Source organism: Pyxicephalus adspersus, chromosome 3, assembly GCF_032062135.1.
Source record: "Pyxicephalus adspersus chromosome 3, UCB_Pads_2.0, whole genome shotgun sequence".
Lineage (NCBI taxonomy): Eukaryota > Metazoa > Chordata > Amphibia > Anura > Pyxicephalidae > Pyxicephalus > Pyxicephalus adspersus.
The window spans coordinates 126,705,831-126,718,735 of record NC_092860.1 but is presented as its reverse complement, the minus strand read 5'-3'; the positions used below and the strand labels follow the sequence as shown (position 1 = coordinate 126,718,735).

Sequence of the window (12,905 nt, the reverse complement as noted above, 5' to 3'; positions counted from 1 at the left end):
CAAAATTATTGGTGTAACCTAGTTAAATTCTCTTTGTCTAATTGACAAGCAAACCCCCATGAAAATGTACATAGATTGGATCTGCCTTGCTACTAATGTTATACCGTGTTTTCCCGAATATTAGACCTACCCCGAAAATAAACCCTAGCATGATAATCATACAAGGGGGGAATGTAAGCCCTAACTTGAAAATAAGCCCTATTGGCAGCTTCTTTGTGCAACAGAGCAGCTGTTGCAGCAGACTTTGGTTGGTGCGGTGATATGTACATGAATAAATATAGATTTTTATACATGAGAAAAAAAGGACATCCCCTGAAAATAAGCCCTAATGCGATTTTCGGAGGTAAAATTAATATAAGACCCTTATAGTCTTATTTTCAGGGAAACACGGTATGATGATTTTCATTATGATTCACTGTTTATAAGCAACAACCAAAACCATCAACAAAAATCCCCAGCTTTCCTCCTTTCAGATTTTGTTTATGATTTGGGGTCGGCAACTTTGAGACACAATAGATAAGTGGGGTGTCACCCCTCTTTGCCTTTTATTGAACCTAATTATAAATGAATACCTGTCCTTAAAATGAACCTGTGATCACCTTTACAGAGAAAAAGAATATGTGTACGGTACTTTAAAGCTGACCCCAACAGGTCATGATTCAGAGCTCTGTCCCTGGCCCCATGTGAGTGACCAATTGCAAAATGATTGAGCTGCCATGTGGGAGTAAGGGGAATGGGCCATATGCTCCTCACTACCCAGAGCTACCAATACAGTATATCATTTCACTTCTGAGACACACAGCATTACCATGTACATGCAGATACAAAGCATAGGTTACATTAATCACCATTACACCAAACTCTTTCTTTTCAGAATACTTAAAATACATTTAGCTCGAGGGTGGAAGGCAAGTGGGTTGACTTTAAAATTGCATGAAAACCTTTTTTTTTTCAATGGCTAGGTGTAATGCATTCTTTATTAGCAATTAAAAAAAGCATGCACTCTTTGCAGCGATACACTGTCTCACAGAACAGGTTGAAACAGTAGAACATGGTGGTTGCTAGTATACTAGTTATCACTGAACCGTGACACTATCAGATCACCTTTTGTAGACCGGTTGCTCCTAGACCGTATTAGATTCCCCCCGGCTATAGAGCAGCATATGTTTTTTTTTGTACATCTCTATATTAAATTAGATACCAGTGAATACTGCAGTTGCTGGAGAACAAATACAGCATTTTTCTTCTTTTCTTAATATAGCTTTGAGTAACTTTTTTTTTAATCAATTTTCTGCTAAGCTTATTTTTCCACTAAATGAAGCAAGTTTAGAAGATGAAGACTTGTTCGGCAGCAATTTGTGGTTTAACATGGCTTTTCTCAACAATTCTGGACCTAAAAGGTGAGATCAGTTACCAGTAATTATTACAACTTGATGTCTGACCTTGGCCAGGTAATGATCAATTGTTTTGTGTTAAGCATGGACTGGTAAAAATGTGAAAGTGACTTAAAGGTTGTCAACTCTTATCATTATTTGATAATGTATCGGGATATACAAGGTATATCATGAAAATGCTGTAAGACTAATAAGAAATAGATTTACATGAAAGAATCTGCAAATATGGGATTCAAAGTATACATAGCTGGGGAGTGCATGGCTGAGTTTTTTATATACCTTCTTTCGATACAAAACTGGGTGGCAAAAAGATTTACTTCTAATAGATATCTGCACATATTAAACTAAATTACAGCTTTTCTGTAACTTATATGCACTTCTGACAAATATATTAAACACAAAGTTTGCAGCTTTATCTTCATTATTGTATCATCAGTTGTGCTGAAATTCACATGTGCTTATAAAGGAACCCACTCACAGGAGAGGAAAGCAGAGTGACTGAGAGCTGAGCTCATTAGTATGTTGCTTTTACTGTCCATTTACAGCCTGGGAAGGGATAAATCTACAGAGTCCAGGAATAGCAAAACATTAGGCTACTGCAACAAAAATTAGGTCTCTTGATGTTCCCGATGTGCTGTGTTGTGGCTGTGCTGCATGCCAGATTTGTGTTTATCACATGACTGGATGGCCAAAAATACTAATTCTCCAAGTTCAGCTTTACGGGTTGACTCTAGAAGTAAATATTTTAAATTTTTAAAATTTTTGAATAAAAGAAGGGATTTGGTTAATCTACTATCAGGAATATATACACATCTATATCTATCTATATATATAAATATATATATATATATATATATATATATATATATTTATAATGTCTTTACTGCGTGAAACAGTGGTCTCTTTACGAAGGGCTGTCAGTCCTACAGCACCCTGCTGGCTGCAGTATGTCTAGCGTTGAAACCACTGCTTCCATGCAGCAAACAAATATCCTTCTCAGCCACATGCTGACTGGGATCAGACTTTTTTGTACTCAGGATATGGTTTCTTTCTAAAAAAAAAAAACTTTGTAGGACTTTGCATAATTTTTGTTTTGATGTACCCGGAATGTATTTAGTTGATTTAAACTGAAAGTTCAGTCGGGCTTAAAAAAACAGAATTCAAACAAACATAGATAATATTAGCATTGTTTTAAAAGAAAACAATGCAGTTTTCATAAATGCATGTCAATATATGATGAGAAAGTTCCAACCTTTGTAGCTATGGCACACATGCAATTTCCTTGTTCATTGCATTGTTAGCTGGTATTTCTGAGCATAGTGAATACGTTCAATATGAGGAAGTGAATGTAACCTTTCTTTTATGTGAATAATAACTTTGCATTAAAAAAACAATTCAGGTGAGTTGCCAGTGGAATGTTGAATGGGTTGCTGCCTAAAACATACATTTTATTTATTTGCTTACAGATGACATTTGAAAATAGAGGACTATCAGGAAAATCAGGGACTGGCGAGTGCTTAATTTGTGCCTGTCCATATCTCTGATCTAACTGGTGGATCTTGGATTGCTAGTATAATGACTCCTTCTCTGTGGGACACACAGCTACTAGGTCCTAGAATGAGCACTCACCTTTGTCAAGCTGGAGCTCTTCAACTAGGCAACCTGCAGAGAAAATGTAGCTCTATGGATCTCCTTATAGAGTATATAAACCCTGAATCAATGGTTAGGTATATTTGGTAGCATGCCTTACTGTATACAGTTTTATTTAGCTAATATATTTTTTGTGTATCTGTTGCAAAGTTTCTATCCTGTATGTACTGTCATACTAACAACACTTTTTGTTGCAAATCAACTCAACTTCTGCCCTACAAGCTCCCTCAGTTGCCCTTGGGTTGCTTTTCAGGTCTATCAGAATAAAAGCCCAACAGTCACCTGAAGGACTGCAAAGAGTGATAACGTTTCTGGTGATCCAGGTACATCATTAGACTGAACCAGGGATTGCTCTTCTGGGAGAATCTCAAGGAGAAAACAAAACAGAGTTTGGAAAACTGTATACAGTGGGGCATGACACCTAACATGCTTTGAAATATATTTTAGGTTTACATATATATGTATTTTTTTATTATCTTTTTTGTGTCTGTTTAAGGAGTGGAATCAGCAAAAGGTAAATATGCCCAGATGTTATTCCGAGATCTGTTTGAGAATTATTCCAATGCCCTAAGACCAGTGGAAGATACTGACCGAGCATTGAATGTTACCCTACAAATAACTCTGTCCCAGATTAAAGATATTGTAAGTATATCCAAAAAAATGAATGTTTCCAAAAAATGACTGCTGGTATTAGTATCTACACAACAATTGATCTGTTCCAGCCACTTAGGGTTGGATTGATATATTTTCTAGATGTGAGCTAGTGGAAGATACCATTGGCCAACTATGTTTCCCCTGAGACACAAGCACATGTCCCTGATTTGATCCTAAATGTTTGCGCTATTCTTTTACTATGCTGATCTTTTATTACAATGATCTTTCTTGAACCAAATTTTATGTGATGTGGTAGCTGGATCAGCAACCTGCCAACATGCTGATTTTTTATAGAATCGCCCCTCTAACATCCAATATAAATGCTTAATTGAGTTATTCTATAATGGACATCTTCAGTAAAGACATCTACAAACATTGGAAAACCTTTACCCAATCTGACTTCCTCCTGTATTGCCTCTTGCCCTGGATTGTTCTCACAGTTGATTTCTGGGATAAATTTTACTGGGAGATAGTCGACACTTGCAGAGATCCCATTTCACTACAACCAAAAAATTTTGCCATGAATGAATGATTGTTTTTCCATGTAAACCTTGCAGACTACATTATAGGAGATATATTATACTAAGCTACAGATATACCTTTCTTTCCTAAATTACTTTCCTACTAGATATGTGTTAGATTTATATGTGAAAGTTTATTATCATCAGTGCTATCAGAATTTTTTAAATAAATCCTTTTTTCCCACAGCTAATTGTAAAGATTAGATTACAATTAGTAGATCATTAGATTATTGTTATATTTCCTAATGTTGTGTATTTTGTGAGCAGAGGACAGCAAATTTTTATAAACCTGTAAAAATCAGAATTTCTATTTTTTTTCAGGATGAAAGGAATCAAATATTGACAGCGTACCTTTGGATTAGGCAAAGCTGGTATGATGCATACCTGATGTGGAACAAAGATGAATATGATGGTCTAGATTCTATCCGTATCCCAAGCAACATGGTATGGAGACCAGATATTGTGCTCTATAACAAGTAGGTAGAAAGACCATTTCTCTAAGGAATTATTTTCTTGTTTATTATAGAAGTGAAGCAACATGAAAAATGTTTCTGAGGTTTTGAGTTAGAAGGGGGAAATCAATGTCCCAATTTGTGAACAAATATCTGTGTATCACTAGCTTTGCATGGGGTTCTGCTTTAACAGAATAAATAATTTAAGGTGTGTTTTTGGAAGCAACGTGCAAAACAAACTGTGAATGTATGAATCAGCCAGCTGAATACTCTTAATACTGAATACAGTTAAGGGGCTCAGCTTCATAATATGAACACACATTTTTCAATGTGAATAGTATTTTATTTATTTATTTAGTAAATTACCTCCATAGTGTCTAGTCTTTCATTGCACCAAATAAAAGGTCATGTTTCTCATAATAAATTTAAAGATAACAACAGACAAGAAGATCTCCTGTAACAAACCTGCAACAGATGGCAATTGGATGACGCCTTTGCAGACTATTGGCATATACACTCACCAAGACAAAATGGAACTATTTTGATAATACATTACTACTTAGTTGCCTTTTTTCTATGCACAGAGTCTCAATCACTTTTAACCTAAACATTACCTAATTATTTCCAATGACCCTTACTTTTTTCAATCGTTGGTCAGTCGCAGGATGTTGACCTGTGGCCGTAGCTTATGCTTGGGTGGATGATTGTCTATATTGTGCTGACATCTTTTTTCTCACTGGGGTAACAGATTTGGTTTCTAACTATGATATGTAGGACTTAGCAAAATGTAGGATATGTAGGATTGGCAAAAAAATAGAAAAAGAGAAATAAAAGTTGAGAATTGCATTTTGGTGTATTTCATGTGGTTTACTCCATCAATGTGCTGTAATAATTTGATTCTCATCACAGCCTTAGGCATTCACATAAGAACGCTCCTTTTCCCAATTAAAAAGCCCAACTTTTGGAAAGTGACTTGAGGTTCACATTTATTCAGGAAATACAGGAATACTTATTCTTTGTATAGTCTACTATTTTCTATAGAGTCTACAATTATCATATGTACATGAACATTTGGAGCTTAATATTATATCTATTTAGGTACTCCATTGCACATTATTGAATCTCTGAACAAATAACCACTTTATGATGTTTACAATATTTCAATTTACAGGGCAGATGATGAATTTTCTGAACCTGTGAATACAAATGTTGTCCTGCGTTATGATGGTAAGATCACATGGGACTCACCGGCTATCACCAAAAGCTCCTGCGTTGTTGATGTCTCCTATTTCCCATTCGATAAGCAGGAATGTAATCTAACCTTTGGTTCCTGGACATACAATGGTAATCAGGTGGATATAATAAATGCTATGGACACTGGAGACTTATCTGATTTTGTGGAAAATGTGGAATGGGAAATGCATGGCATGCCGGCAGTAAAGAATGTCATTACATATGGCTGCTGCTCTGAGCCATACCCTGATATCACCTTCACGCTGATTCTCAAGAGGAGGTCCTCCTTCTACATATTCAATTTGTTAATTCCATGTGTGATGATATCTTTCCTGGCACCATTAGGATTCTACCTTCCTGCAGACTCGGGTGAAAAGGTCTCTCTAGGAGTCACTGTACTCTTAGCCCTCACTGTGTTTCAGTTAATGGTTGCAGAAAGCATGCCTCCTTCTGAAAGTGTGCCATTAATAGGTGAGTACTTTCCTGCTGGACTCTGGTGACTGAACTCTCAAAAATCCTGCTCCCCTGAACATTTCTATGAAATGTAAGGCTATCTAAATAATATTGATTTCACCCCAGAAAATCATCTCCATAACATGTGTCTCCACTGGAAGATTTACCTAATACTTTGATGATAATACCTCAATATGTTGAATTTTCCCTCACTTACTGATTTAGTGACAATGGTCAATGGGATAAATAAAGGGGGTTAATCTCCCCAGCAGAAACTCAGACAGCAACCAAAACTTGACAGGGTCTAACCCTTCCCTACTTAACCCAAAAAAAAAAAAGAATGATTTCCCTTACATACACTTTAAATTTGGCATTCCTCCTTCTATACGAGTATGTCTAATTCACGTCTTTGGGCTGTTACTGTACTGGGGAGATATACTGTGTGTATATGATCTGGTTACCAATGTCCACAGGACAAAAAGTGAAAGTAAATCCAAAATGGTAAAACTTGAACAAGGTCAGAAGTAGAAGGAAAATTCTTCAGAGAGAATACTTCTCCCAGATTTCCAACCACTTTTGAGAGATTTCTATTCACCTCCTGTAATGACTCTCAGACAGGCAATTAAAGTTAACCCCTCTAATGTGACAGAATAGTGAACCATTTGGTTGAAGCCCAACAAGCGTGGAGTTTACCAGTAGCAGGGTTTCATATAGTCACTGCTGTAGCTGCCTAGGAGGACAACATGAATAGGGTAGCTCCGATGTCTCCGTCTTCTTGAGCCTACCCCAACCATCTCCTTTCCTGAAATAGGTTACGCCAATTCATGTTTGGAACAAAATTGGCTGAGACAGTGGTTTATTTTACAAAATATATTAATCTAGCTTAATTAACATATTCAACATAAATATTCAGAATTTCAACAATATAAGAACAATAATAACTTAATATTAACACCTTGACATTTATTTTTAACAGTAATTAAGAGTAGCTAACCCCAGGGATCCCAATTGTTTGAAGATCTGGAAAGACAACCCCCTAAACCAATATAAAAACCTGATATTTTTGGCCCTCAGGCGCACCCCATCCTACCTCAAATATCCACTTCACTGCCACCTCCACCATCTGCTAACCATCAATATGTAACCCCCATAGATACCATGACAAAGATGAGTCTTTCTTTCACATTTCAGCATCCGCAAGACCACTGCAAAATGACCCAAACCAACAACTGCCAACTCTACCCCTTAAAACACAAGGGCGAGCGGGTGGGAAACTAACTCCACTACCAGCCACCTTCTAAATTATTTTTATGTAAGCCTCAATATTTCAAATGTTAACTTATCACCTGAATATTTTATCTATATTTTAATGTTTTTATCTACTTTAGGTAAATATTACATAGCCACAATGACAATGATTACAGCTTCGACAGCATTGACTATCATCATCATGAACATTCACCTATGTGGAGCAGAAGCAAAAGCCATCCCTCGATGGGCAAGAGTTGTCATACTTGACTACATGTCTAAGATTTTTTTTGTCTATGATGTGGGGGAGAACTGTACCAGTTCCCAGGAAGAAAGTGACACTATTTCACAGGACAGCAGTCATTCTTATGATGACTTTGAAAAGGAACAAGATTTTCATTACCCTCTAAAGAATCCAGTCTCTGCGGCCGGTGACTTTGTCTGTGATATGGACATCCATGCAAACCTAAATGGCCAAGCTGAAGGAGATAAAGGAGGCCAATGTGACATTCCCCGTCATCTGTACTGTAATCATTGCATCCATTACAGAGTTCTGGCAAATAACATTGAATACATCACTAACTGGTACCGTGAGCAGAAATCAATCAGTCATAAAGGAATAGAGTGGAAGAAAGTGGCCAAGGTGATGGATCGCTTCTTTATGTGGGTCTTCTTCACTATGGTCTTTTTTATGAGTATTTTAATTATCGCAAAGGCTGTGTAGTGTAAGCCAACTTTGTTCATGGTTAAATACGTAACATAACAATAATTCATTCATGCTCTATATCTTTTGAATATGTGGACTTTTAGCAATAAGGAGCTATAAAGGGTTATGAACATGGTCGCACACTTTGCAGAATTAATACATCTCTAAACCTTCTGGATGGAAACACTACTACAATTTAGATGCATGCCATCAGCCAGATCCTCATATAACTGCTTCAAATATCTTTAGTATAAAGTCAGCAAGCCTTGATATTTTTAGGAAGATGAGCAATGATATCAGTTAACATCAGTTAGCCGAATTAACTACATTTATTAACATTCAAAAACTTCTATTCGACCCCAAAGGCCCCTGACTCTTTACAAGCATCTGCTAGTTTTTACGTGATGCAATGTGAATACACTAGGAACCATCAAAAGGTGTCCCCATTGAATTTGGGGCATATAGTCAGGGATGGGTTCAGAGAAAATGAGGTTCAGAGCAAATATGAAGTAGGCACCCCAAATGACTAGGATTCAAACTACTGGCACCCCTTCTATTCTTTCAGTTAGGACCCTGAGGAAGGGAGGACCCCTGGGCAATCGCCCAGGTTGCCCTATCCTAAAAGTACCGCTGTAATTTATGGGGCAACGGCTATACTGAAGTTTCTAGAAAGCTAAAATTGTGTACATCTTGGACTGCCAATAAACAATAGAGGGACACAGATATTAGCGCTGCAGGCACCAAGCAGCACAAGGGGCCTGCTTTAATAGTACATAAATACATACAGTTTGTTGCCACTTTGAAGCATCCACAGGGAAGGCCAAAAAAAAACAAATCATATTATCATAGTATGTATTTTGGGAACATAATGCACTTGGATTTTTGTAAATCTACTGTTTACTTGCTAAGAACTGGATATAAGATTTTTTCTTTCTGATTTCTTTTGGGGGAAGTCTATATGATATTTGTTAACTTTTTTGCATGCTCAAGAATGCCTGAAATGCACCCTGATATCACTGGTGAGATGATAAAGTGTATAATTGCCATATTTCATGCTGTAGGGCAGTAACCACCATGCATGTGCATGTAACATGAATGTGATAAAGTCATATATGTAAGTATGGGCTCTGAACATGGCATGTGTACACGATTTTATGCAATGCCACTTGAGAATGGATACTACATTGATAAATGCCAATATATGTGACACCTTATTTGCATGATGTGTGGGTATGTTGGGAATTTTTTCTGGCACCTGCATATTTCATACTTAGTTTATGACATTTGTTTGTTTCTTGAATTTCATGGTAGAATGCTAACACCCACATTCTTCAGTGCACCATATTGGACTATATTTTTGGATACTATATGAAAACTGTGGATACCAATGTAATCTGTAATCATTAAACAAAAGTGTAGATTTAAGATCTGGATGCATATACATCAGAATGGTCTTATGAACCAGCTTTGCAAGTATACCAGTTATCTTCATAGAGCTTTTGCACTGCTCATGTGCATTTCCTTTCAACAGACCAGTCCCATAAGGTTAGTTTAGTATGCAGTATCTTTATATATTACATGTTATATTCTTGTTTCTCTAGAATTATCATATTAGTATTCCCATTTGCAGGCCCATAAAAGAAAGATATCGCTGTGTAGATGGGGAAAAGCTGCAATTTGATGGATTTATATTAGATTTTTTTTTTAAAGTAGAAGTAGTTGGCTACTAGGCCAAACATATCTCAAATTGTAAACCCCATAAGTTTACTTTTGTTCCCATTTAACTGATTGCAAATATAGCCATTTTTAAAGTAGTGTTTTACTGTGTGCTCCATAAATGAATTTCCTCTTCGGCGACTGGTTTTATGGATTCGTTTTATTGCTGAGAGACTGGCAGATATTCAAACAAGAGCTGGTAAATACTACATTTACATTTTAGCTGCAAGCTCAAACGGTTCTTTGAAGCACATTGGCGTGCTGTAGATGTAGACACTCTCATTGTTGACTTGCAGCTCCGTTTAGTGGAAACAATGTGCATAGCTCCTTATTACTAATATTGTAATACCCTGTATATGATAGAGGGGAAACTCAAATGTGACAGCAGCAGGACACTATTTTCCATATACACCAAGGTGACACAATTATTGTGCACTATAATGTAACCATGTATAATATACAAATGTTATTATCTGATTTGCTGGTTTATTTGGCCCATTATAAAGTAAAAATTTGATTTCTGGATTACACGGTTCAATAAAGATTTAAGAAATTTGATTGCTGATCTACTTGGGTTCAAGAGGCCTAATTTTCAAATAATGCTCTGTTCCAAAATTCATGGGTGAATCCAATGCTTTAGGTGATGGGTAAATAATAATTGCTCACATGGATTGCAATGTAACAATTTAGCTCTGCTAAAGTAATTTCACCACTTAATCAAATTCAAGCTCATGGGCTTTGCTTTTAAATCAGCCCACAGCTCTTGTCCCACTTTCTGGACTGATAGAAAAATACCCTGCTAGCAGCACTCTTCGTTTCTCCAATGACCTACTACAGACTTCCTCACTTTTAACCTCCTCACATGTACTGCTTCAAGACTTTTCTAAAGCTGCTCCCACTTTCTGGAACTCCCCCATCCTATTATTATTATTACTACACAGTATCTATATAGCGCCATCATATTACGCAGTGCTGTACAAAGTCCATAGTCGTGTCACTAACTGTCCCTCAAAGGAGCTCACAATCTAATGTCCCTACTATAGTCATATGTCATTAATGTAGTCTAAGGTCAATTTTAGGGGGAAGCCAATTAACCTCACTGCATGTTTTTGGGATGTGGGAGGAAACCAGAGTACCCGAAAGAAAGCCACGCAGACACAGGGAGAACCTATATTGTAAGCTCTTTGGAGCAGGATCCTCTCCTCCCGTATCACTGTCTGTATTAGTCTATCATTTGCAAACCCTATTTATTGTACAGTGCTGTGTAATATGTTGGCGCTATATCAATCCTGTTTATTAATAATAATAATAATAATAATATTAATAATACCCTGCAAACTCCATGCAGATAGTGTCGTGGGTGGGATTTGAACCTGCAAAGGCCGGAGTGCTAACCCCTGAGGCACCATGCTGCCTTATTCAGCTTGCTCTTACATTCTATCCATTTAAAAGAGCCCTAAAACCCACTTTTTCATTGGTTATTGCTTATCCATCATCCTCTGACTCTTAAACGATTTCTATTTAGCCACTATTTCACATCTCTCTTCTTTGGTGTACTACTCACCTCTTGTTAGATTGTAAGCTCTTTTGGGCAGAGTCTTCTCCTCCTCCTGTGTCATGTTTTTGTATTCTGTCTCTCATTTGCATTGCATATTATATTGGAGCTATATAAATAATGTTTAATTTTAATATTAATAATTCTGTCTGTAATTTTTGAGATTGTGAAGGTGGTGTTTATAGTAATTCCTAATATTTTCCATTTGAGCAACTATGGGCACCCTTTAAATGTATCTGCAAACATTGGACAACCCTTACTCAAATCCCACAAACTTTAGCAGTACTGTAAATGGCTGGGAACCATCTGGTTGACAGCTGCAGGACAGGCTTGCTGATGGATTACATATATCTGCTGACCTGTTTTTTTTTGCCTATAGACTATTTATTGTTTTCCTGAGATAAAGTCAAAGATGCAGATGGAGTCTCCAGATTTAGGGTTAAGCACCAGAAGGCTTTATTTGGATGCCGCTTGTTTGTGATTGTCTAAATAAAAACCTTTAATTACTTAACCTCAAATTTGTGGACTAAGTATTTAAGTATTTGCACTCAGCAGGGCAATACTGGCCAGTCTAAGATGAGAAGCAGTTATGCATGCTTCACTTATGCAGGTTTTATTGGGTTTTTCAGACATTACAGAAAACTAAAGCAGAAGGAAAAAAAAATATGTACCATTAAAAGGAGAGATAACATACAAACAAAACATTAGTTTAATGAGAATAAAAAAAACAGGAACTAAAAGCAGACAAATAATGACAATCCACATACAAATTTTCAGGCCCAAGAAAATGACAAATACAGCTACCAATATCATCCCTGCAATGTGCACAAATTTAGGACAAGGGGACTGATTTAATAAAGCTTTCCAAGGCTGCAGAGGATACATTTTCATCAGTGAAGCTGGGTGATCCAGCAAACCTGGAATGAATTTCCTAAAGTCTTTTGCTATTTGTTAGAAAATGTTTTCAATCCTGGACCAGATCCATTTCAGATTTTTTGATAAGTGCCCTAGCAGCTGTATGGAAGTGACAAAGTATCCCCTTTTTAATGGATTTAATACATCCAGGGACCATAGATAATAGAGTTACCTTCACAGTGTTATGAATGTCAGACCCTGTACAGTCTTTATACAGTTGAAACACCTTTTCCCAAAAACTAAAGTTCGCCAGACATTGCCACCAGATATGAATCATGGAACCCTTCTGAGAAAGGCAGCGCCAACATCTATCGGGCATAGATGGGGAGATTAGATGCAGGTCAACTAGACAATAATACCATCGAGACACAATCACAAAGACATAGCAGATTTTAGGACTCTATGGGC

At 36.9% G+C, this 12,905-nt stretch overlaps 1 protein-coding gene across 1 annotated transcript; it reads left to right on the top strand.

Annotated features, from left to right (window-relative positions):
• The first annotated feature begins 1,333 nt into the window (after positions 1-1,333).
• CHRNA9 (cholinergic receptor nicotinic alpha 9 subunit) lies at positions 1,334-10,549 on the top strand. The gene is made up of 5 exons (XM_072406869.1): positions 1,334-1,400; positions 3,541-3,686; positions 4,541-4,695; positions 5,843-6,375; positions 7,746-10,549. Exons 1-5 carry the CDS (start codon positions 1,334-1,336, stop codon positions 8,327-8,329), a joined length of 1,485 nt encoding a protein of 494 aa, XP_072262970.1. The 3' UTR covers positions 8,330-10,549.
• The last annotated feature ends 2,356 nt before the right edge of the window (positions 10,550-12,905 follow it).

Coding starts and splice junctions, on each gene's coding strand:
- CHRNA9 (XM_072406869.1), top strand. CDS start 1,334: ATGAAGACTTGTTCGGCAGCAATTTGTGGTTTAACATGGCTTTTCTCA. Junction 1,401..3,540: donor AACAATTCTGGACCTAAAAG/GTGAGATCAGTT, acceptor TGTCTGTTTAAG/GAGTGGAATCAGCAAAAGGT. Junction 4,696..5,842: donor GATATTGTGCTCTATAACAA/GTAGGTAGAAAG, acceptor TTCAATTTACAG/GGCAGATGATGAATTTTCTG.